This window comes from Tenrec ecaudatus, chromosome 7 (assembly GCF_050624435.1).
Source record: "Tenrec ecaudatus isolate mTenEca1 chromosome 7, mTenEca1.hap1, whole genome shotgun sequence".
Taxonomy (NCBI): Eukaryota; Metazoa; Chordata; class Mammalia; order Afrosoricida; family Tenrecidae; genus Tenrec; species Tenrec ecaudatus.
Genome location: NC_134536.1, coordinates 159,497,032 through 159,521,349, shown reverse-complemented (window position 1 = coordinate 159,521,349; position 24,318 = coordinate 159,497,032). Strand labels below are relative to the sequence as shown.

The window sequence follows — 24,318 nt, the reverse complement described above, 5'->3', positions numbered from 1 at the left end:
GCCGCGGAGGCTGCCTGAGTGCGCATGCGCCTGCGCCGGCCGCCGCGGAGGCTGCCTGAGTGCGCCTGCGCGACCAATAAGCGGCGCGGAGAACGGTCCACCCACCGGCTTGGGAGGTTGCGCTGGAATCTGAGCGGGAGATGCGGCAGGATGACCGAGTCCGGCCGGCCGGCCGGCGCGGGGAGCTGGGTGGGGCTGAAAGAATTAAAAGCTTTAGAATAGTTCGTGATACGAATATTTTTTTATTACACTGCTTTATTTTTAAAAACCCTCTTTGAAGCCTGTTGAATGAATGAATGCATCAGGCATTGTCTGTGTCCCCTAATAGGGAAGATACACGATCTTTGGCACCGTGAGGTAGCTGAGGCTCACCAGGGCCTGGTGCTGCGACCTTCCTGCAAGTTTCGAATGAACCTGGCGTTGAACATGCCCCCACCTACTCTCCAGGCCTGGGTAGGTGGGTCCTGGACCTGCAAGGAGACTGTGTGCGAGGGTTGCTCCCTGGGCCCATTCTGGGACACGATCTGATCCTCACTGGCAGACCTGGGAGGTGGAGAGGGGGTTACAGGAGAACTAAACCGATAATTAAGATCCCCCAAACTCTTCCATGTCCACCTGGTCACGTTTTTGGTGAGGTCTGAGGCTGGACCCCACTAGTTAAAATCAAATCCACTGCCATCCTTATTGCTTCCAACTCCCAGCGACCCATAACGACCAGTTAACACTACCATCAAGTCAATTCTGACTCTCAGCGACCCTGGAGGACAGAGCAGAACTGTCCCTGTGAGCTTTCGAGGTGAACACTTCATTGGTGTAGAAAGCCTGTCTTGCCTTTTCCTCCCACGGAGCAGGCGGGTTATTTCATGGGGTGGCAGCCTAATGCATATTCCCTGTGCCAACCAGGCTCTCCACTACTTAGCTGTGCCCGAAGAATGTGAAGCCCTTAAAAATACCAAGGGAGGGCATTGGTCTTATGGGGAAAGAGGCTTGTTAAAGCGGCTTATTCGGTGCTAGGTAGAATAATTAAAGGCGAGGGCTGGTGTGCAGTACAAAGATGGAGGAGGAAGACATGGTCAAGAATGATGTCGCAGGGCGGGAGGTGTGTTGTGAACAGCTGGTTGAGGGGAGGAGGGTCCAGACCTCACCTAGTCTGTGTTTCCTGTCCGCCCTGCTTCCATTCTTGCTTGCCTGTGGAAATAGCAGGCACATGCAGGGAAAGGTTGGGTAGGTAGTGATGTGGCCTACCTGGTGTTGTGGTAGCGAGGGGGAAATAGCCTTACCTGTGTCTAGGGGTGAGACATTCAACCCCCGGTGGCGGCTGTAACAGCAGCTCTGGGCTACCAGCCCTGGGGTGGTCTCCCTGCAGAAGAAATTGGAAGTGATAGGGAGAGGCTATGGGGTGGAGAAATCAGAGAGGAGTAATGGGAAGATCATGGAGGGTGGGAGGGGAGGGCAGTCTCCCTCTGGGCTTCTAAACTCTAGACGTGGCGGGGAGGGGAGCTCATTTCTCACCTCAGGATTTTTGGAGTAGTCCAGATCCGTTAAAAGGACAGTTAAATGTGATCTAGGTCGTCATTAAGACTCACATGACAGGTAAAAAAAAATGTTGGCGCAGGTGCCCGGATGTCGGGTTTGGAAAGCGTGGCCGCTTTAAATATAGGGTGACAGACTAGAGGGAGAGAGGGAGCGAGGAGGTTGGACTTAAGAGGAAAAGGCAGGCAGCCTTTGGCATGGTGACAGACTGTAAGATGCCCGCAGAGGTTAAGGGGTTGGCCACAGAGAGACCCAAAAGGCTTAAAGGGAGAGGGAGTAACAAATCACAGAGGGGGAAGAGGAATCCCGGGAGCCATCGAGAGGTGGGTGGGTGGTCGGTCCGAGATGGTGGTCAATCTTGACATATCTTGGTAAAGCCTGTCCCAAAGTAGAGGGTAGAAGTCCCTGGGGAGGGCTGGAGATCCAGCAGTGAGGGGTGGGCGGGCGGCAGATCCTAGGAGGGAGCTGAGACTCCTTGGCAGAAGATCTGCGTATCCCAGAGGCACGGAAATCCCAGGGAAACAACGGGGGTGGGGAGGGTGGGCGACGCACAAAAGAGACCGAGACCTTGAGATGGCTTTTCATTTTTGGATGTTTTTCATTGAAAATGTCAGTTTAAAAAACACAGAAGAATCCACACTTTATTCAGACAACACTGAGCAGAAGAAAAGGGAGAGTGAGTAGGGAGTGTGGGAGATCCTGCTCCCGGGGGTTTGGGGGAGACGGTGGTGTTGTGTGTGGGAGTGATCGGAGGGGGCAAGGATGTATGCCGTCCTGGGTGTGGAGCAGGGAGGGAGGAGCGCAGGAAGGAGGCCATGGGAAGAACGGCCCAGCTTTCCCTCCACACAGTGTCGCGTGACAGGGATACATCGGCAGCTAGATACACCCGGGGGAGGGTCGATATGATGGGGGGATTCCAGACCTTACAGGTCCTTGAGACCAGGCTTCAATCCTGAGACAGGGCCAAGAATGATCCCAGCGGGCTTAGCTGGTCAGGGGAGGTGAGTGGGCGCCCTGGAGTCTCCTGCTGAGATGCAGCAGACAGCCGCTGGAGCATCACACTGGGGGAAGTGAAGAGTTTGGCAATGTTGAGCCGACCCCCTTGGGGAGCTGGTAGTTCCGGAAGGTCCCTGTCCCACCTTGGGAAGCAGAGCTCAGCACAGGCGGCACGAGCAGGTGGAAAGGACGCGTGCGGTGGGTGGCACAGGGCCGGCCTAGAGCCCTCGGTGGACAGTGGGGAGAAAGCAGGGCATGTTTTCCCGGGAAGACTCCTGACCGGAGTTCCCTGCCAAAGGACGCCCTTGGGCTTTTCATAGGGCTCGAGTCTGACAGCAGGCAAGAAAGAGTGTGCTTTCCTGGGTCCTGAGGCGGAGCCACCCAACCACGGGGTCTGGCAGCAGATTGAGGGGTGTCCAGAGCTCGAGTGAGGAGGGAAGGGGGCTTTCAGGGGGCCGGAGAAGAAGCTACAAAGAGTGAGGCCATCTGGGACAACCCAGTCGTCCAGGAAAGAAGGGGGGCCCCGCGGGCTGTCAGTTCCTCTGAGCCAGTCCTCGGGATGGGGGTGAAGAGGGAACCTGGGGTTCTCGGGGGAAGGGGTCTCTGCCCACCCCAGATCCCTGAGGGAAGGAGGGGAGCTGCCTGTCAGTAACGACTCTCCTCAGAGCGGGGCAGGGAGCTGTGGAAGGGTGTAGGGACAGGAAGAAGGGAGAGGGAAAGTGGGGAGAGAGAAAGAGAAAGAACCATCAGAAGCGAAGAGAAAGCCAAGGAGAGAAGTAGAGCTGCCCACTGGCCTGCTGGCACGGCTCGTGGCACGGCAGCACCGACGTGAACCACTGGCCAGACACCCTGCCCCTCCATGCCAGGCTTCTCCGACCCCCCACCCGATGGGTCTCGGGGTGCTTCTGACCCCAGGCCTCTCCCTTTAGAAAGAGAACCGTCAGGGTCCACGGAAGAGCCCCATTCTGCTCCTTCACCGACATGTCTCTTGAAGGTTTCGGGGTTCCCCAGCACATCTACCCCGATGCTTCGAGCCTCGGATGGACTCGGATGGTTTCTGCCACGTCTCAGCCCCTCTTGGAGCCTCCCGAGCCCTCCTGTTACCTGGTGCGGCGGCGCTGGGCTGGGCTGCCCCCCGAGTCAGTGGCAAGCAGAAGGCGGGCGGTGGGATGTGGGGGGCAGAGGCGCAGGGACCGCAGCAGCTCCTGCTCTGGCACAAAAGGGCGGAGGGGGCCCCGTTCAGGTGAGTTTCCCAGGCTGCTGGAGCGGGGAGGTGGGTGGGCTGGAGGTGTGGTGCGGCGTGGGGCCCTGTTTAGGGGCCACGGAGGCTCCACGGCTACCTTCAGAACTGGGGTGGGGTGGGGGGTAAAGAGCCAGACAGAAAACAAGGGAAGACAGATGAATGCCATGAACATGAAATTAGGACAAAAGAGAAAGCAGAGCCCGTAGAGGCCACAAATCCTCCCCCGGGACCCCAAGCAGCCCCATCCCCTCGGCTTACATTCTCGGTCACTTGAGGAATATGGTTTAATGTCACCCTCTGCTCTCTTGGGCGGCAGCTTCCTTGCTGGGGCTGGTGGCAGAGGGAATGCAGGGAAGGTGAGCCCCGGGGGACACGGCTTGAACCCCTCCTTCCTGCCATGCCCCCCCACCCCAACTCCAAGTCCCTGCTCCCTGATACCCAATTCCTCCTGGGGAAGGAGATGCATTCGGTGCCATGGCAGAATCAGCTCGGTGGTCGCGTCAGCCCACCAAAAGGGATTGCAAAGAGGATGGCGTGCTGGAGTACTTTTGAGGAGAGCCGGAGGAGGGAGGAGGCCAGAGAGTTGAGGGAGAAAGATCAAAGGGGAGACTGGGAGGGGGGGCCTGGGAGATGCAGGAGAAGGGCAGCCGAAAGAAAGTGAGCTCTTACTGTCTGTGGGTGCTGCCAGGCCCCCCTGGGATTCTGAAGCTGTGCAATGGTCCCAGCTGGGCCCACGAGGACCCTGGGTCCCTCTAGATAAGATGGACAAAGCCCTTGGTTAACCAGGGATTGCTTGGGACAGGCTGGGGGTGGCCAGAGGGACGTGGCCGAACCTCTCCTTGCTTTGCAGCGATGGGAACAGATTTAAAAAAAGAAAAAACAGATTTAAAAAAAAAAGACAAGGAAGACTATGGACGCCTAAAAGGCGTTAACGGACTAAACAGGGGTGGGGGGAGGCAGCGTCCTGCACAAAGCAGCCTCCACTTCTCACCTGCCCCCACCCTTCCCTCTTGAGGAGTTCCTTCATTTGTGGCACGGGGTGGCCTCGCAGCTAATTCACTTAAGCTCTGTCACCATGAGCCTCCCCCCATGGGGGCTCCAGGCAGGTCTGTGCTGGTGCCTGCACCACCCTTGTTAGCACGTAGAGTAAGAGCCAGGAGGGAGCAGCCCAGGCGAGCAGAGCAAGCTGGGAGAGACAGCGGCTCTCAGCCCCTGGCAGCGAATAATGCCGGTACGTAATGGCAAACAGGAGTGGGTGGGTGGCGGTCAGTCCCCGTTCTGGTCATGAGGAAAGGGGAGAGCTAAGCCACAAAGGCAGCTCTCAGGAGCGTGGCACCTCTGAGCAGCGAGCAAGCGCTGCACAGCCGGCTGAAGGGCTGTGGGATGTCCACCTGTGGGCTGCAGTGGACAGGAGGGTTCAGCTGGGCAGGGCGGGAATCTGTGTGTCTGAGTCAGAAGGGAGCGTGGGAAGCATGTTGGCAACTCGTATTGTTGGTGCCCCCAGACCGAGTTTGTGATTTGATTCGAAACGTTCTGAAGTCGTGATGAATTGTCTTCCAAAAGGAATGCCCACACAGTGGGCCCTTCAGGCTACTCTGCCCGTCGCCTGTCTGATGTCTGCACACAGAAAAGGGGTTCGCACGTGCCCGTCCCTTAGGGGCTCAGGGTAGCCTACAGGGTTGGCGAGCGCTGGCTCTGGACTGTGGACGGGCCTGCAGCAGCAGGAGGCTCCACAGGCAACAGTTACCAAAGAGACTCTCTGGAGCTTGCTTAGTCAAAAATCTGGCCAAGTCTAAAAGGCACCGAGCCACCAGGAGGGCAAAGACAGTGCGGTCAGGGTGCCGGAGGCTGGGGTTGCTTTACAGTCTCCAACGTGCTCCACAGAGTACTGCACCCCCCAGGCCTCGCGAGCAACTAGCGGCCACTGCACTGCGATCGACACCCCCGTTCCGTGCAGCTTTACCCGTGGGCGTGGGATCCAGCGCAGCAGCACGGGCGTGTCGAGCTGCCCTCAGAGAGTGAGCAGGGGGCCCTGTGAGGAAGGAAGTGGTGGTGCCCCTCAGTGAGGGGTCAGTGGGACCAAGGGGTCACCTTTGTCCGTCCCCTCGCCCCAACTACTCGAGCAACCCGAGAGAGAGACAACTTACGATGCTGATGCGCGAAGAAGCCTTCGAAGACCACAAAGTTGTTCACCTAGAAGATGACGCCGGTGACAACAGAAAAAGTTGTTCATTTAGCCACTCAGCATATACTTGGGATACAAGCTCTTTGCTAGAAACAAAGTAACTCAGTACAAAGCACAGGAGACAATTTCCCCCTCTTTGGAGAAACAAAGTAACTCAGTACAAAGCACAGGAGACAATTTCCCCCGTCTTCCGGCCAACGATCAAAAACTCAAACCTTGAACTTCTTAACCTGATGAACATCACTCAGCGGCGGGGAACATCTGGACGGGGGGCTTTCCAAGGCCCCCCAAATCAAACTCATCAAGACCAGCTGACGTGACACACCTCCTAAGAGAAGCAATCCCAGCCACCACACCAGGGCTGAGTTAATGGAATGTTTGGCCACAGAGAGCAGGCTCATTTTCAAGGCAGTAATGCTGCGTGGCCTGTGAATGATGTCCTAAATACCCAAATGGCCCCGGCAGAAAGGGGGGTCTCCACTCTTGACCTAAGTCATGCCCCTGAATTTCCCATGTGGAGATCCTTGAAATACGAAATATTTACTAACTGCATATTTACCTCAATGAAAAGAAGCCCACACACCCTGACAAGCTGATCCTAAAGTTCACATATAATTGAAAGGAACCTCAAGCAGCCCGAATCATCTACTAAAAGAAGTCCACTCCCCAATTTCCAAACTTATCCAAAGCTGTAGTCATCAGTCAGTGTGGTATAAGGGCAGACCTATAGCTGAACAGAACTCACGGCCCAGAAGTAAACCCTCACATCTGTTGTCAATGGATTTTTAAAAAAATCATTTTATTGGGGTTTTGTACAACTCTTACCACAATCCGTACATCCATCCATTGTGTTGAGCACATGGTACATTTGTTGCCATCCTCATTCTCAAAACAGTTGCTTTCTACATGAGCCCTTAGTATCAGCTCCTCATTTTCCCCTTTCCTCCCCACTTCCTCTCCCTCATGAACCCTTGGTAATTATTTTGTCATGTCTTGCCCTGTCTGATGTCTCCCTTCACCCACTTTTCTGTTGTCCATCCCCTAGGGAGGGGGTTATATGTACATCCTTGTAACTGGTTCCCCCTTTCTCCCCCACCTTCCCCTTCCCCTTCTTGGTATCGCTAATCTCATTATTGGTCCCGAGGGGTTTATCTGTCCTGGATTCCCTGTGTTTCCTGTCAACTGATGTCAGCAAAGGTGCCAAGGCCATTCAGTAAGGAAAAAACAGTCTTTTCAGCAAATGGGTCAACTGGATATCCACATGCAGAAGAATTAAGTGTGACCCTCTACCTCACACCATATACAAACCCCCCAAACCAGTAAACTAGACTTATAAAATATGTTCTACTTCAAAGGGCATTATCAATCAATAAAGTGAAAAAGACGACTCACCCAGAATGGGAAAAGAATTTGTAAATCACACATCTGATAAGGACCCGATATGTCAGATAAAAAAATCGCTTATAACAAAAAGTTACACATTACGATTTAAAAGTGGGCAAAGAACTTCAAGACCCAGACGATGTGCAAGTGACCAATAAGCCCATGAAAAATATTCTGTTTCGTTAGGTACTATAAGGACTGAAGTAAAACCACAATAGTTAACCTAAGATGGCCAATGTGGAAAGAAAATGGGAAATAGCTGTTGCAGAGGCTGGGAGTGAGGGGAAGCACATGCACTGCTGGCAGTTACATAAAACGGGGCAACGGCTGTGGAAAACAAGCTGGCAGTCCCGCACCCAGCCGCACCCAGGATTCTCTACTCCTCGGTATATATTCAAAAGAACCGAAAACTTACGCTCCAGTAAAAACCTGCACGCAAGTGTTCGTGGTGCCGTTGTTCACAATGTGCTCCTATGGCCATCGGTCCCTGCTGACTGTCAGCCTGCTGTGGATTCTGAGACTGTAGCTGTTGATGGCAGTACGGAGCCCCGTCTCGCCCGCGGAGGTGTGATGGTGGTTTCGAACTGCTGACCACGTGGACTGCAGCCCACTGGGTAAACCACCACCCCACCAGAGCTCCCCTATTCAGAGCGCAGTTTTATCCACATGTGAAACACGCTACAGGGACGGGCCTTAAGAGTAGCCCGCAAGAGAAAGAAGTGCACCACCACCCAAGGTCACGCTGATGTGATTCCACTTAGAGAGCACTGGCAAATCCATCGGCAGAGATTAGTGGTCGTCAGGGGCTGAGGGGAAGAGGAGAGAAGTGGGGATGACGGCTTACTGACTGCGGGCTCTCTTCCAGGGCGATGAAAACACTCTGGAGTGAGTGACGATAACCGTGTAGCATTGTGAAGATACAAGAGAGAAAAAGCCAAAGCAATGAATTCTGTGCTTTAAACGAACATGCTGATGCCTGCGTTCTCGGAATTGCATTTCACAAACCAAACCCACGCACCCAGGCTCGGCTTTTACGTTCGCCCAGGAGCCCAAAGGAAAAAGTGCACCCAGCACGCTGAGCCGATCCAAACTGCCCAAGCAAAACCAGACGGAAGAGTAGACTGTTTACAAAACAACAAGGAAAACAAGGATGAGGGAGCCCACCCAACACGAGGGAGGCACAGGCGTGCTCTGTTGAGTGGTTTCCTGGTACTCTCCCCTGTGGCTTGCCCTCCCCACCTGCGCCTGCGGTCAGTATTTTAAAGATTAACGAACAGGGTTGAGAGGCCCAGCTTGCTCAAAACTAACGAGCTTCATGAGGCAGAGCCGGGCTTGAAGCCCCTGATGTCTCCTTCGGTGCACAGTGTTTATGCCAACAATACGGTGTAGTCATTAGAACAGGCTCGGGAATCAAGCCTCCACTGTACAACTCAGGTGGACTTTGTCAAGCTCCCAATTTGTATACATGCAAAACGGAGTTACAAATAATACCCTATTTCCCCCAAAGTAAGACATCCCCGAAAGTAAGACCGACTTACAGTTTTGCCTCTCGCTGAAATATAAGGCATCCCCTGAAAATAAGACCTCCCTGAAAATAAGCCCCCCCAAGTTACCTCTGGACTGTAGAAGTGGGTGCCACTGCGCAGCTCACTGTGGGCCGCAGCACAGCCAGAGCAGACAGGAAGTGCAAGGTCTCTTTTAATAAAACAACAAATAAATGTGTACCGTATTCTTCATGGAAAAATCAGACATTCCCTGAAATTAAGACCTAGTGCATCTTTGGGAACAAATATTAATATAAGATACTGTCTTATTTTTGGGGAAACAGGGTAGCACCAACCAATTGCAATGATCAGTGTATAACTGCCTGCCCCCCCACCCCCCGGGGATGAACAATAGAAACATGGGTGAAGGGAGACAGAGGTCGTGAGATATAAAATAATAATTTATAATTCATCTAGGGTTCACGACGGTGGGGGAGGGCGGAGGAAAAAAGGAGAATCTGCTACCAAGGACTCAAGTAAAAAGAAAATGTTTTGAAAATGATGATGGCAACATAACATACATTAGTGTTTGATACAATGGCTGTGCGGATTGTTGTAAGCGCCACCAATAAACTGATTTATTAAATAAGTAATAGCATCCATCTCGAAGAGATGTGCACAGATCGCCTGAAATGAACCCCCCAGATCTCGCTCACAGCTCAGGAAACTGTGTAGCGCTGGCAGAACAGCAGCGACTTTCTTTGCTCACCATGAAAATAGTTATCTGTGAATAATCATCAGTCACCAGAAGCAGTGCAGAACAGACACAGCCTCTGTAGCACCGAGGAGACTTTATAAACACATCCACAGAGGTCAGGGAAGGGGGGGACTCACGGGCTGAGGACAGCACCCCCAAACATGGCCGGAGGGTGGTGTCTCCACCCTCCTTGGAAGCCTCCAGAAATCTGAGGTCACGTCAAAGCAGCAGCAGGCTAGGAATAAGCCAGGATGGCTTGGGCTGCGCCCGTCTGGCACCCTCCCTTTGGGCCAACGCTTCAGCTAACACGCTCTGGGGGAAATCCCCCAGTTATCCTTGAGTCCTGTGCGCCCTTCCAAACTGCGTGTCAGGGATCGAGTTGCCAGTACCCCCTTCAGAGTCGGGAACGCTGGGCCGCAAGGAGCTGCCGCTCTTGCGAAAGGCACAACTCCCACCAGGAGGTGAGAAAGTGGCACACCCGAGGGTGGGGTCACTGTCACTGGGTTCTAAGTGTGGACACCGTGCACCAGTGCATTCTTTGCTGGGTAGCTTCTCAAAAGTATTCCCAGCAGCAGCCTCGTGTACGTGGTCATCCTGGGGCTCAATGGAACCAATGAAGAATTCACTCCTTTCCCAAGAGTGTTCACGAAAACATCAGCTGTTCTCTGTAGTGGGGACGGCTCAGGTCTCCTGTTATAACTGAGTAATCCGTCTGATGGCAAACTCTGCGCTCCGTCTCAGTGCACTGGAAGGCCTGGGACGTGCTGAGTGGAGCCTGCCTAGCTCCTGCCCTGAGCTCTGCTTTCGGTCTGTGAACGCACCAGAACACGCTCAGCCACAAGAGCATGTGGGCCGTGTCCTGGAAGTGCTGGCTGGTTTAGCAGCCCCCGGCCTTTGCTCATGCTAACTCCACTGCTTCCTCTCCATGAGCTCCCTCGAGCCCCACCTGACCACCCTCATCTTCCAGTTTAAAGCTAAGTCAAGCCTTTCTTTCCCGTTGCCTCTCCCGAGGTGTTGCTCACCACCTTGTCCCTCTGCCACCTCTGTACTTCCGCCCACCGAGCCAGTCGAGAGGTGCATGCCCCTCTCCACGGCTAACCTGCCAACCGAACCCACTGCCTGCCCACTCACGAGTACTTCAGCAGTTCTCCCACTTGCTCTGGCGTCGCCCTATTGCGCTCTCCGGAACGCTGGGACGACGCTTATGGGAAAAGCGGCACCTTTCCCCCTCATAGCAGTGAGAGGCCTGAACCATTGGCCCGGAGGCCAGCAGCTCAGTTCTCAGTCCCCAGCACCAACGGGCAACGGGTTTCAGTTAAAATAATTGTCTTTTCTTGCTGTCTCCAATTCCTATCTTCATCTCCCCAATCCACTTGCTTATCTCGCTCTCTCGCTCCTCTTTGCTTGGTGATCTCACTCTGTCTCTTCACTTTAAACACACCTACCGTTCACAGACACTCTCCAGCCTGCACACGTTTTCTCGGAGCTCCAGGCAAGTACTCAACTGTCCCCCACTCAATCTGAGCGCATCACAGACATCTCCAACTTAACTTACTCTAAATAGAATCCGAGTATTTCCTGCTGAAGTGGGTATGCATTGGGTTGTTAACCACAAGGCCAGCAGCTCAAAACCACTAGTAGAAAGACAGGACTTTGGATGAACAATCTGGAGGAGAAAACAACCGGACCGACAGTTCCGGGGGGACATGGGAGAGGGGGAGGTGGGGGGAAAGGAAGTGGTGTTAACAAGCCCAGGGACAAGGGAACAGTGATCCAAATCAGTGGTAAGGAGGGTGTAGAGGCCCAGTAGAGCGCAATCAAGGGTAATGTAACTGAGGGGAATTACTGAAACCCAAATGAAGGCTGAGCATGATAGTGGGACAGGAGGAAAGTCGAAGGAAATAGAGGAAAGAGCTAGGAGGCAAAAGGCACTTATAGAGGTCTAAATAAAGGCATGTACATATGTAAATATATATATGAGGATGGGAAAATAGATCTATGTGCATATATTTATAGGTTTAGTATTAAGGTAGCAGATGGACATTGGACCTCCACTCAAGTACTCCCTCAATGTAAGAATACTTTCTTCTGTTAAACTGGAATTCCACGATGCTCACCTTTCCAACACAATCGCTGAAGACAAAGCGGGTGCATAAGCAAATGTGGTGAAGAAAGCTGATGGAACTCATATCAAAAGATAAAGTGTCTGGGGTCTTAAAGACTTGAAGGTAAACAAGCAGCCATCTAGCTCAGAAGCAACAAAACCCACAAGAAAGAAGTACACCAGCCTGTGTGATCATGGTGTTGATAGGATCAGTTACCAGACATCAAAGAACAAAAAATCATATCATTATGAATGAGGGGAAGTGCAGAGTGGGGACCCAAAGCCCATTTGTAGGGCACTGGAGATCCCCTGGCAGAGGGGTCTCGGGGACAAGATGAGCCAGTCAGGGGGCGGGTGATGTAGCACCGATGAAAAACACAATTTTCCTCTAGTTCCTAAATACTTCTCCCTCGTCCCCCAACTATCATGATCCCAATTCTACCTTACAAATCTGGCTAGACCAGAGGATGTACACTGGTACAGATAGGAACTGGAAATCCAGGGAATCCAGGGCGGATAAACCCTTCAGCACCAGTGGTGTGAGTGGCAATACTGGGAAGGTAGAGAGAGGGTGGGTTGGAAAGGGGGAACCAATTACAGGGATCTACATATAACCTCCTCCCTAGGGGACTGACAATAGAAAAGTGACGGGAAGACATCAAACAGTGTAAGATATGACAAAATAATAATTTATAAATTATCAAGGGTTCATGAGGGAGAGGCAGTCGAGTGGGGAGGGAGGGGGAAAATGAGGAGCTGATGCCAGGGCCTTATGTGGAGAGCAAATGTTTTGGGAAACGATGAGGGCAACGAATGTACAAATGTGCTTTATAAAATTGATGTATATATGGATTGCAATGGGAGTTGTGTGAGCCCCCGATAAAATGATTTTTTTAAAAAGAATTTTTTTTAAAAAAGAAGAGAAGACGGGGCTTTCTACTCTCATAAACAGTTCCGGCCTCGGAAACTCGCAGCAGCAGTCCTACCCTGGCCTATCGGGTCGCTTCGAGTTGGCATCACTCATTAGCAGTGAGTTTGGCTGCTTTATTTCCTAACACTTCCCAAATCTGATTTCCTACCTCAGGGACTGCGACTCCAGGCCACATGTTTAAGGTCTGACCCGTCCGTACCATCCCCCCCGCTGACGCCTTCCTCTAAGCAAACTAAGCGTAGATGCGGACTCTCGGTGACCCTCTGCCAGTTTCCAAGACTGTAGCTGTTTGCAGAACAAAGTCCCACCTCTGTCTCAAGGAGCTGCTGCTGGTGGCTTCCAAGTGCCGCCCGACCACATGGACGGCAGCCTGACCGGTACTATACAGCGTCGGGACCGGAGTTAGTCCTCACCTTGCTCATCAAGATTCCTGAACTGCTCTACTTGCTTCCGTCCGCGGTCTCCTCTTCCTGCCTCGGCGCAGGAGGAGGCCACAGTGATCTTGCTGAAAACCGGCCGCCCTGCTACGGCTCTGCTCAGACCTCGGCAAAGGCTCTCGTCCTCGCCGGGAATGGTTTCGCCAATGTTTTCACAGCGGCTGGCAGCCGGCGGTGCTCGCACGTCCCGCTTCTAGGTTCTTGTCTTGTCTCCTCCCCACCGCCCTCACTCTTCTACCCACGTCCATGGGAGGTACTCCTCGGGCACATCCCTGCCTCAAGGACTTCGTAGTCCCCATTTTCTGGGCCTGGGGTTCTTTCTCTGGGGAGAATGCCTGGCTCTTCTTACCTATAAGGTATTGCTCACATGACCTTTTCTTAGTCTCTCATGATTAACCCAGTTAAATTCTCTATGTTCACCCCCCTGCCCCCACTCAACCCCCACCCCGACTCCCAGGCATCCATGGATTTCCGCGTACAACGGCCTGCCTTAGGGTTTGCACTGGACCCCCCAGGCCTTCCCTGAGGCCCCTCGGAAGAGATCCGAACCACCCATTTGCCAGTGAGCACTGAACTGTGTGGACTGTCTCGGAACACCTTCTTGTAGCCAGTGTCACTTTACAGAGCACGGATCCTCAACCGTAGCACACGCGGGTTTGTTCTGCTTCTCGCACTAGAACGTGAGCTCCCGAAAAGCAGGAACTGGTCCCAGTTTGTAAAGGCAAGTATTCCCAGCAGTGAGGACAGACCTGGTTGCTCAATAAACCCTCGGGGCTGCTTGGGGTGTGGGTGTGAAGAACATTGTTCATATCTACCACACTTGCATACAAGCAGGACCACCTTCTCCCTCATCGATGGAAGCTCCCTGAGGCGCGGACCCACTGCTGTTGAACTGAATCTGACTCACAGTGACCCTGGAGGACAGAGTGCTGCTCGGTGTCCCAGCACCGTAAGCGTGCATGGGAGCTGACCGCGTCCTTTCTCTTCGATGGAGCATGGCTAGCAGCTCAGCTCTTCACCTACTAGGTCACTCGGGCTCCTGGGGAAGCTGGAGTGCCTGTGCATGAGACATGGGCGGGAACTGATGCTGTGCAGACAACAGTCCATGATGCAGAATCAAAATTCAGAGAGCGGAATGGCGTGGGGACACAGGCCAGTGCCCCCAGGCAAGGAAAGCGCTTCGTTGCGAAACGGAATCTGCTACAATGGGCAACCAGGAGCTCCTGGAAGGTGCTACTGCTTGACTCCCAAACAATATACACCTTATAGGAGCATGCTCGGTGGGGCTCCACCCTCTGGGACCTCTCACCTGTGGCACTGTGGTCTCCAGGTTGTAGTGCTTGTTCAGGAACTTCAGGAGCTTCTGTGAGGGCCTATCGATAGCCAGTTGGTATGGTTCCACTCGCTCTTTCTGCAAGGAAGAGGAGGCTCAGGGTCGAAGGTGTGGGAATGTGGAAGCAGGAAGAGCCATGGAAAGGAGGACGAGGACATGGAGGGAGGGGGTAGGCAGGACCTCTGGAAGGACTCAAGGCAAAGGGGCTTTGGATCTTCATTCTGGATGGTAATCACGCTAGGTCAAGCAGGGGTGCAGCCAACAGGAGGAAGGCCCTCACCAAGATGGGTCGACACAGTGGCTACACAATGGGTTTGGGCCTGGGGACACTTGTGGACGGCACAGGACCGGGCAGGGTCCCCTTCTGTTGTGCACGGGGCCACTGTGAGTGGGAACCGACTCAACGCCGCCCCCCCCCTCCCGCCCCCAACCACATCGATGGGCTCTGGGAACGAGCTCAGTAATACCTGCAACATGTGTTGGAAGAGTTCTCGCCCATGGCCGTGACGTTGAAGCGACTCGTGGATATAGAAGTCCAAGATACAGAGTGGTTCTACCTCATTGTGGGCCTCACGATCATCCTAACAGGCAAAGGGCAATAACGATCGTTTAGGGCCCAGGCATCTTTGATGCTTCCCAACCCCCAATATGTTTGTCTTCAGGAATCAACGCATACCAGAACAAAGAGTTTCTTGTATCCAACTTTGAGAAAGCCAACAATGGCACCCTTGACAGCCCTGTAGGAAAGGAAGAAGCTAGTAGCAGTTACTTAGGAGAGGCCCAATGAAAGGGGGGGCGGGGGGCGGGGGGAGGAGGGAATTCCATATAGTGTGTGGCACTCACGGTCGGGCTGAAGTGTCTTTGAGCACATACATGACATGGCGATTACTCTGCATCCGCGATGCACTGGTGATCGGAGCAGGAAGATGCTGAGCCTGCCCAGAGGATGGAATTTCTGCAAGTGACTTCCAAGGGACCTCAAACTCAAAACACTGTGCCTCACAGTGACCCCACAGGGCGGAGGAGAGCACCCCCGCACCCCCCAGGTTCCCGAGACTACCAAAACCTTGATGGGAGGAGAAAGCCCTGCCTCTCTCCCACGGAGCACCTGGTGGTTTCAATCTGCTAACCTCCAGGTTGGTAGCCCAATGCGAACCCACTATGCCACCAGGGCTCCTGCCAAAGAACTTAGGGCCTCCTTTTTCTGTTCCCCCAAGACCTCCCCCCGCCCCCGCAGTTCCAGCCGCCCCAGTACCTTGGCAGATGCCTTGCCCAGCTCATCAACAATGGTCATGATTTGCTGCTGCAGGTCCGTTCTAGAGAGAGAGAGACAGAGTCACACACTTCCCGGGGCTCAGCGTCCTGGCTCATCCTCCCACCCCACCTGGACCCCCCCCAACTTCTGCCACACCTCCTTTCAGTGTGGTCCTAGCCCTCCTGCTTAGAGCTTAACAGGGCTTAGCCGGGAGGGCTGGCCAACTACATCCCTTGGGTGGAATCACATATTGGGCAAAGGGGTGAAAGGTGGGGGATTCAGGCCCATACACCCTCTGAAGGTGAAGGGCACAGGTCACCCTCCGAGCGGTCCCCGGGACATCAAAAGGCTCGGCCAGTAGGCGGTAAGAGGGGCGTGGTCCCCGGGTCAGGTTTTCAGAAGGCCGGGAGGAAAGAAAGGGGCCTGGGGCAGGTTTGAGACGTCACCGGGCCGGCGTTGCTGTTCCGGGCCGGCGGGCCGGGGGCCGCAGGTGCTGATCCAGCACCGTGATCCGCTCCGGGAACAGGGCGTCCACATCGAACGGGAACTCCATAGCCCATTGTGCGTGGCCGGCGCCGCCCCCACGCAACGTCACTTCCGCCCTGCCCCCCAAAGTAGTTCCCAGGTCTCAGGACCCGCCCCCACCCCTTGCCAGTCAGAGTCCTAGCGACCCCGTCCACTTACCACGCCCACCGCCCCCTTAGCAACGCCGCCCAGAGCGGTGGGTGCCAGAGCGAAACACATTTTCCCTTGGTTTGTCGACGTGCTCGCCCTGTTGCCCCTGTGTAGACGACAGGAGTGGGGGGACCAGAGTCCCTAGAGCAGCATGCCAGGTGCCCAGGCCAGGCTGCCTCTGCACCTTGAAGAGGCCCCAGAGCGGGGCGGTGGGGCTCCGCCCCCCACAGGCCATCGCGTTCCTTACATATGAGAACCCACCAAGCCCCCAGCACCCCAACGAAGATGGCATTCATCTGCAGCTCAGCTCAAAGCCAGACCGGGCCGGAGAGACAAACAGCTTTATTGCAGGGGAGCTGAGCAGGCAGTCTGCCAGCAACGGAACACTTGACCCATTCTTCACCACGGAGAAGCACCTCCTTCAGTCTCATCCCTTCAACGACCGCCCCTTCCTCTGGCCCAGGGCCTGCCAACTGGCCACAAAGCAGCCACCACTGTCCAGGGGGCCACGGTCCCAGTCGCAGAGCCTCCCCTCACAGTCAACTTGCAGCTCCTAGGGAGCACTCTGGGGGTCCGCCTGCTCCGTGGAGGTGGCTTCGGTGGGAGCTGGCGGGGGCACTTCGGGCATTGTCTCCGGCGGGGGGCCAGTCTCTTCCCGGAGGTAGCCCTGGTAGAGACGGCGCAGGCGGGACAGTTCTCTCTCTGGAGGCTGCTGCCAGCGGTACCACGGGTACCAGGGGTCTCCTGAAACCAGGGTGGGGGCTGGTGGAGTAGCACTCACAGCTCCGTGAGAAGTACTGAAATCGAGGTCCCGGGGTTCAACCTGGGGAATGTGGAAATGGAGGAGACCTAGAGGAAATGAAGAAGAGGCGGTGAGGTGAGGAGGAGGCAAATAAGAAAACTGACATCTGAAGAGGGACCAAAGGGGCAACTGTGAGCTGAAAGGGCCTGAGCTGCCTGCCAAGCTGTGAAGCCCTGCACCGGGCCATGAAACTGTGTCTGGAGCTAGGGAAGGGGAGCTACCATGACCTTGTCCCAGGTTCATGCAGAGGTGCCATGGAGCCCAGGGCCAACGTTTCATGAAGAGCCTCCTACGGTCTAGTTAACCAAACTCACTGCCATTACGTCGAGTCACACTCGGGGTGACCCTAGAGGGCAGGGTAATTCCGCCCGCCCCTGTGAGTTTCTGAGACTGGGAGCCTTTATGAGAGTAGAAGTCTTCATTTCTCTCCCGTGGAAGCGGCTGGTGGTTTCGAACTGCTGATGTTGCAGTTAACAGCCCAGCGAGTCATTCACTAAGGTACTGCCACCAGATGTCCTGCCCTTGGGATTAGCACTTGCCAAGTTAAGAGGGCAGAGAAGGGAAAGAACACAGGAAGAACATGGGGGCAAGGCCGTGACCTACTGCAGTGCAGTGAACCACTTAATACAGCTCACGTACATTCTGGAAGCCCTGCTGGTGTAGTTGTTAACAGTTGGAGTGGTGCTGCTCGCCACAGTCAGTGGATCGAAACCACCAGCCACTCCACAAGAGAAAGTTGGGGTTTTCTACTCCCGGACACAGTTACAGTCTCGGAAACTCACAGGAGCAGTCCTATAGGGTTGCTATGAGTCAGTATTGACTCCATGGTACCAAGTTTGTTTGAGGATTTGTTTTTAAAGTATCATCTTTGTAACTTTCCCCAAGTGGGTGGGACTATGCAAGGTAAGCTTGTGGCCCACCAAGGGGATTAACAAGCAGTTAAGCTTCGTGAAGCCTGTATGGAGAGGAGGCCATGAAAACCAGGTGCGCAGCCCTCTACTGGGTAGATGGGTCAGTTGTTGGGACCCCACCAGACTTAAAATGAGCTATCTCCGAAGCAGGCAGGGGCACGTCCCCACTACCAAGGAAGACGGCGCAGGAATGGACCTCCAATCTCAGCACTACGAGCCCCCTAGCCTTGGGAGAAGGGGAGAGGCAGCACTGGCCCCCGAGTGGAAGAAACGAGCACCTTCTGGGGAGTGTGGTGCTTCGGGGCACTTGCCAGAGGAGATAAAGAGCTTTGTAAGTTGCCCAAGCAGGCTGCAGGGCAGGCCAGAGAGACTTGCCTGCAAACATGGCTGAGAAGGGACTGTCTCCCAGCCCCTCCTGATTCTAAATGATAATCCATTTCTTTAAGTCCCACAGTTGTGAATACTGCCTGTGAGCTCTGTGTGACCATGGCCATGAGGCACCAAGGTCAGTATGGGGGTGGAGTGCCATGGAAGGGACAGCGGCACCAGAATTGGTAAAAAGGTAGGAGTGTCTGTCTGTCTGTCTGAGATGTATTTGATCTCCACTTCATAGATAGACCTTTTGCTATTGATCTGGATTCGCTCTGGCTCTCATGTCAGACATCAGACAGCTCTGCCATGTTTGTACACAGGAAGGGACTCAGGAGAAGGGGCAATGACAATGGAGTGGACAAAGTGGGAGTACTCTATCCACCCTCCAGCCTGAAGTCACAGCGTTTCTACCTGCCAGAACCCTGCTGTGTGGTGCTTCTCATGCTTACCATGATCCCTGGCTTTCTGGATGGCCTGGGTCAACATCTTGTGTTGTTTCATACAGACCCCTGCAGGGAGGAGAAAGACGGGTGAAGACGAAACTTGGTACTGGTTCTATAAGACACAGTCAGCCAAAGGCTAGAGCGACGATGACAGAGGGATACGAGTTAGAAGACCTGGCTTGACTCAGCGACTTCATTTCTCTGATCCCTCCGTGAGGCTCTGTTCCCCTAACTGGCAAACAGAGAGACTCTTCCTCAACTCCTTGGGTGAGAATGAAGATTTTGGAGGGCCGAGACACCGGAGAAGGATGACTAGGTGTTATGAATTGAATTCTGTTCCCTCCCCCACCACACACATTATAAATCCTAATCTCTGCCGCGGTATTTATAATCCCATTTGAGAAGGAGTTGCCAGTATTGTGTTGAGGCGGGCTTAGGTTGGGTATATGAAGTGGCTTCAAAAAGTTGGTAGAGAAATGAAAAGGCAGTGGAATTTTCCCATAAAGTCTTTGAAGGCCTTTGCATCTCTTTTGACATACAAAAGAAATCCAACAATGGAGCAGAGATGAGGGGAGCAAGATCCCCAGGCAAGTGAAGACTGGCCAGGAGCCAAAGCTCAGGGACAAGGAGAGCCGACAGAGAGCCTTCACTAGAGCGGGAGGCAACATTTGGAAAGGCACCTACTTAGGCTATGTTTGTGACAAGGGTACTAGTTTCCCGAGGCACTGAGCGTGTCAATGTTAAGGAGGTTCTTGGGAGGAAAGTGTGCTTCACTGGGGGCCAGCTGGGACAGATGCATACAACTTCATTCAAGGAAGACAAGCTTCCAGACCTAGCAAAGGGAGACTGAGACAGCAGCACGAGAAGCCTTTCAACCGTTTACAGCTCGACTCAAAACTCCCTCTTCCGAAACTATGACTAAGTGCAAGTATCAGACAGTCACTCCCAATAACCACAGATTCACATTACTCTTGGCAAATGTTCTTGGGCAGCGGTTGGCGAAGTTTTCTGTAGAGGGTCAGATAGCAAATGTGTTCAGCTCTGCAAGCCCTACCATGTCTGTCTCAACCCCTCACCGATGACTCTGTAACGGTGTACACAGTCCCACCAGGCCCGTAAGGGAGTCACTGGTGGGACTCACAAGGACGATGACTGCATGAGAAGATGCACTGTCCTGGGTGAAAGGAGACAGCAGACGTGTAAAACATGAAAACAGAAAGAATGTATACATTATCAAGGGTTCACAAAGGTGGGAGGGTAGGGGAAGGAGGGGAAAAGAGGAGCTCATATCAAAGGCTCAGGCAGAAAGAAAATGTTTTGGAAATGATGATGGCAACATGTCCAAATGTATGTACATAATGTATGTAAGGATTGTTCTAAGAGCTGTAAGAACCCTCAATAAAAAAAATTAAATAAAAAAAAACTATCTCTGGGCATAAAGGAATTATTTTTTAAAAAAGAACTCAGGACACAAGGAATCCAGGTCAGATAAACCCCCCAGGAACAGAAATAGGAGTAGAGCTACCAGAAGGGTAGGGAGAAGGTGGGCAGAGGAGGGGGGAAGAAAATAATGATAACTTATCATTTATCAAGGGGTCAGGAAGTGGGGAGGGGCAAGGGAGGGTAAAAAGAGGAGCTGATACCAAATGGAATATAAATGTTTAGAAAATAATAACTAAGTACAAATATGCTTGATACAATTAATGAATAGATGGTTACAAGAGTTGTAAGAACTCCCAATAAAATGATTTAAAAAAATAAAAACAAAACCCCTCAATAAAATGATTAAAAAATACAAATGAAAAACTTTTAAAAGTAAAATAAAATGGAAAAAAATTCACTGCTCTGTAGCAGAGAAATGAAAATGACTTTATTACAATATAGTTTTATTTCCCAAAACAGACAATGGCTGGATTTGGCCTGGGGGTCCAGCCACAATCTTAGTTGTTTAGCCAAGATGCCCATAAAGTTCAATCACACTTTGTAAACTCCAAGTCAGTCACTAAGCAAATCCCTGTTGTCTGACTGCTAACGAGTTCTAAGACACAGTCCTCTGGTCCTCTGTGGGGCTTGCTGTACTAACCTGTGTATGGAGCGTGGAAGATGATCCCCGTATGGGCACACACAAACTGTTCCAAGAGCTTCACGTTCTGTCAAGAGGAGGAGAGGACTTCAGAGCGAGTGAGAGCAGCAAGACCATTAGACAGGCAGCAATGGCCTCCAGGCTCCCATGAGCCTTAACCCCTTTTTCACAGCATCGATCCTCTTCCGTGTACCACTTTTTGTCCATCAACTTGCTGAACCTGCTCTTGAAAACGCCAACAAACTCCTCTGCTTTTGGTCTTCCATTTCACTCGCACCCCCTGTATTCTGCTACTGAGACGCAGACAATTCTCTTCCACAAGAGTAAAGTTTGTTTTGGGTGTGTCTGTGTGTGCTTTGGTTTGGTTTTTAATCATCTGAGTTGTTTTGTTTTTTCCTTTGTACCTGGGAAGAAACTGTGATTGATTCTGGTTGTTTAATTTCGTGTGTGTGTGTGTGTGTGTGTGTTTTAATTGGGAGCTCTCACAGATGTATTAAGTTTTCATAGTTCAAGCACATCAAGAATAAAGTTTTAAAGTCAGCCCTTTGGGCAAAAATAAAAAGAAATCCGAGTCAAACGTGGAAATCCTGAAATCCCTCAAAGAGAAATGCCCATCCTTATTCTCCTACTTGGGATGAGCTTTGTGATGCCGCACAAGTCAGACACAGGGGCATCATGCCGAGACCTCGCATCACCTCTCCAAGGGACCAACTGATGAGTCCAGGACCTTCCTCCACAGCCTCTCGGGAGAAAGCCTTTTCCCGGCACTGCAAAGTCTGGCCTCTCCCACGGTGAGAAAACGAGTTTGTTAAGTGCTTACTGTAGTTCTGTTACACAGCACCACCTCTCTCGGACTACACCGACAGTGATGTCATAATAAAGAAAACATCAGTCCATTCCACTTGCTAATAAGTGCAATGAGCCTCTTGGGCACTGTTCTTGTATGACAGGCAAGCAACATTTTGGCCCGCACATTTACACTGTAAATTTTATAGAAAAGGCAGGATGAGAGGGGATGTGTTCTTATCACCCAAACCAGAAAGTGAACTGCAGGGCCATCAGATAAAGGAGTAAGGGGCACCTCTTTAATAAAGCAAATAAAACACCGAAGTCCCATTCTTCTGCAGTTGATTCCAACTAAGACCAACCCAAAAGCACAGAGAAAAACTGGCCTGTCAGTCTTCCAAGGATCTTTACTGATAACCTTTTGGCGGGCAGCCTGGCACCAATGGGGCAGGCGCCTTTTAACATTCAAAGTAACTCCCAATCCTTATCCTGGAGAAAAGATCTCTGGATCCGCCTTACCCGAAAGTCAACATGCAACTTGTGATCTCGGCAGATTGGGCAAGGGTTCCCAGCAACTTTATTTCCACGCTGTAGAGAAGAAAAGGGTAGGTGAGGAGGTTCAGAGCCCCTTCAGAAAGAATGCTGCTACCACCGTCGACCACTCCGTCCCCACTCCCCATCCCTCTCCAAGAAACTCACAATGCACATCTTCCGCGTCTTCTGTGAGGGTATGCCACCTTTGTGGTTGCGGCGGTAGTCAGCCCACACGGGGCGAGAACCATAACGGCTCTGGTATTCTACGAGAAGAGACAGCCAGGGTCATTTCTAGGTGAAACAGGCAAGAGGTCACAGACCTCACCTGACTTTCCCTTCCGCCTTTAGAAATACCTTCTGAATCCAGGTATTTCCAGGGTTCCTGCTCATAAGGAGAAATAGGAGCCGGGGGCAAAGTCTCTTCTTCAGGGGGTGCTTTGGTGCAGAGAGTCTGGAGAGAAATCTACAAAGGAAGTACAAGCGCATGAGTTCAAGAACAGGCTCATGGTTTCGCTCCCATATTTTGGAAAGGGGTGCATATCCATTGTGTCCATGGAATATATATATGAAAAGTAGTCACTCTTTTCTCCAGCATCCTGTTTAATAATCTGAATCGTTTAAATAAAATCATAGTATTTACTACAAACTCTGTGGACACGCTCACACAGAGACCAGGACAGCAATAGATTAGTACTAGGCAAATGAAAAGTAATAATTCTGTTGGAATGCAATCGTGCAACCAACTCTTCTCCCTATCTTCAAATCAGATCTAGAAAGAGAAGTGAATGTTAAGAGACAACTAGGGCAGGTGGACTGGAAGACCATCTTAATTTGAGGAAAGTTTTAAGGACCTGGCAGACCTAAGACAGTCAATGACTTTGGGAAAATGAATCGAAGCTGGTGGAAGGAGGAAAGGGGTGAGTAGCTAGGCTCTTGGAAGTAGGATATCTGGGTGGGAGGGGATTCACATGACAGGTGAGTCCCCAACATAATCTAACTCCAAGTCAGAGTTCCCCAGCCTCATAAAAAGGTGGACAACATTCCAATACAAAGAACAAAGGAGTCCTAACGCGGGTCTTAAAAGCTCCCAAGCCTGTTATTAACTCTGGGGTGGCCCCATCTCTTCACTCTCCACTACCACCTTAGGGAGTGGCACCTGGGCAAGCCTTCCAAAGACCGTGCCCCACCAAGAACTCCCAAGTTGGTGAGTACCTTAGGCTGGAGGGAACCTTCAATCCGAAAAACTTTATGAACCTTTCAAGGGACTTAGTGAGATAAGCTGAGCTGGGAAACTGGCCACCCTGGTCGTGAGCACGTATCCTGGACAAATGGGAAATGGAAGCGCTGGTCGTCAAAATGGCAGACTTAAGACACCATCCTCATAGCTGATGGAGCCGAAGGGTCAATTCCAAACCGTAGCTTTCTAAGAGAAACGATTTTTGGGGTGGGGGTGGGGGTGGTGGGAGATCTCTACCCCTGGCTCTTTGGCCTCGTTTTGGGGGGGCCGCAAATGACCGTGCTATTGGAGTGTGGGGAGGAGGGGACAGAAGGAAACTGTCGCCGAGACCACCGAGTCGTGAGCACGTGAGCCAGTCTCTCCCTCAACCTCCTGCATTTCGGGCCGTAGAACGACGACCTACAGACGTAACTCAAGGGAGGATTGTGCAAAATGGGCCCCCAAGGAGTTACCTGAACTCCATAGGCACCTCGGAGAGGTAAAAAGCTGGGAACCCGCCTCGGCAGCGCCTTCAGTAAGGAGGCCGCCATCTTGAACGTCCAGGGCCAGCGCGCCCGACAAGGCGCGCGCGCACAGCCCGAGACGCCCAGGGCTGAAAGTCAAGGCCGCGCCCGCAGTGCCGCAGGTGGCCGCGTGCTGACGTCAAGACGGAGACGTAGGAAAGGGAGGCGGCGCGGCGAGGGGCGGGGGGGGAGTCAATTTCAACTGCGTCACAATCGAACCGAGCCTCAAAATTGAGCTTTCTCTACACGAGTCACGACGCCTCGTCGACTTCGTCCTTGGCGTTTGCTTCCCGATCAATTTGGAAGGCGCTTTAGGCCGGGATCTTGTCAG

The 24,318-nt window shown here is 52.7% G+C and overlaps 2 protein-coding genes across 9 annotated transcripts; both read right to left on the bottom strand.

Moving 5' to 3' along the window:
• Positions 1-141: 141 nt before the first annotated feature.
• On the bottom strand, positions 142-16,218 carry ATAT1 (alpha tubulin acetyltransferase 1). 8 transcript variants are annotated; one of them, XM_075555309.1, is made up of 13 exons: positions 15,798-16,055; positions 15,642-15,702; positions 15,230-15,321; positions 15,063-15,123; positions 14,854-14,967; positions 14,363-14,464; positions 5,920-5,965; positions 5,736-5,804; positions 4,031-4,102; positions 3,634-3,877; positions 1,281-1,360; positions 1,146-1,188; positions 142-543 (listed from the first exon to the last, which is right to left on the bottom strand). In XM_075555309.1, exons 2-13 carry the CDS (start codon positions 15,678-15,680, stop codon positions 369-371), a joined length of 1,137 nt encoding a protein of 378 aa, XP_075411424.1. In that variant the 5' UTR covers positions 15,681-15,702; positions 15,798-16,055; the 3' UTR covers positions 142-368. The 8 variants fall into 8 exon arrangements, with proteins under 8 accessions (XP_075411424.1, XP_075411421.1, XP_075411423.1 ...); XM_075555306.1 differs by lacking the exon at positions 15,798-16,055 and adding an exon at positions 16,088-16,218 and having other exon boundaries at positions 143-543; XM_075555308.1 differs by lacking the exons at positions 1,146-1,188; positions 15,798-16,055 and adding an exon at positions 16,088-16,218 and having other exon boundaries at positions 144-543.
• A 423-nt stretch (positions 16,219-16,641) lies between these two features.
• MRPS18B (mitochondrial ribosomal protein S18B) lies at positions 16,642-24,185 on the bottom strand. The gene is made up of 7 exons (XM_075555305.1): positions 23,937-24,185; positions 22,602-22,710; positions 22,413-22,510; positions 22,233-22,301; positions 20,928-20,994; positions 18,851-18,910; positions 16,642-17,165 (listed from the first exon to the last, which is right to left on the bottom strand). Exons 1-7 carry the CDS (start codon positions 24,012-24,014, stop codon positions 16,870-16,872), a joined length of 777 nt encoding a protein of 258 aa, XP_075411420.1. The 5' UTR covers positions 24,015-24,185; the 3' UTR covers positions 16,642-16,869.
• Between the last annotated feature and the right edge of the window lie 133 nt (positions 24,186-24,318).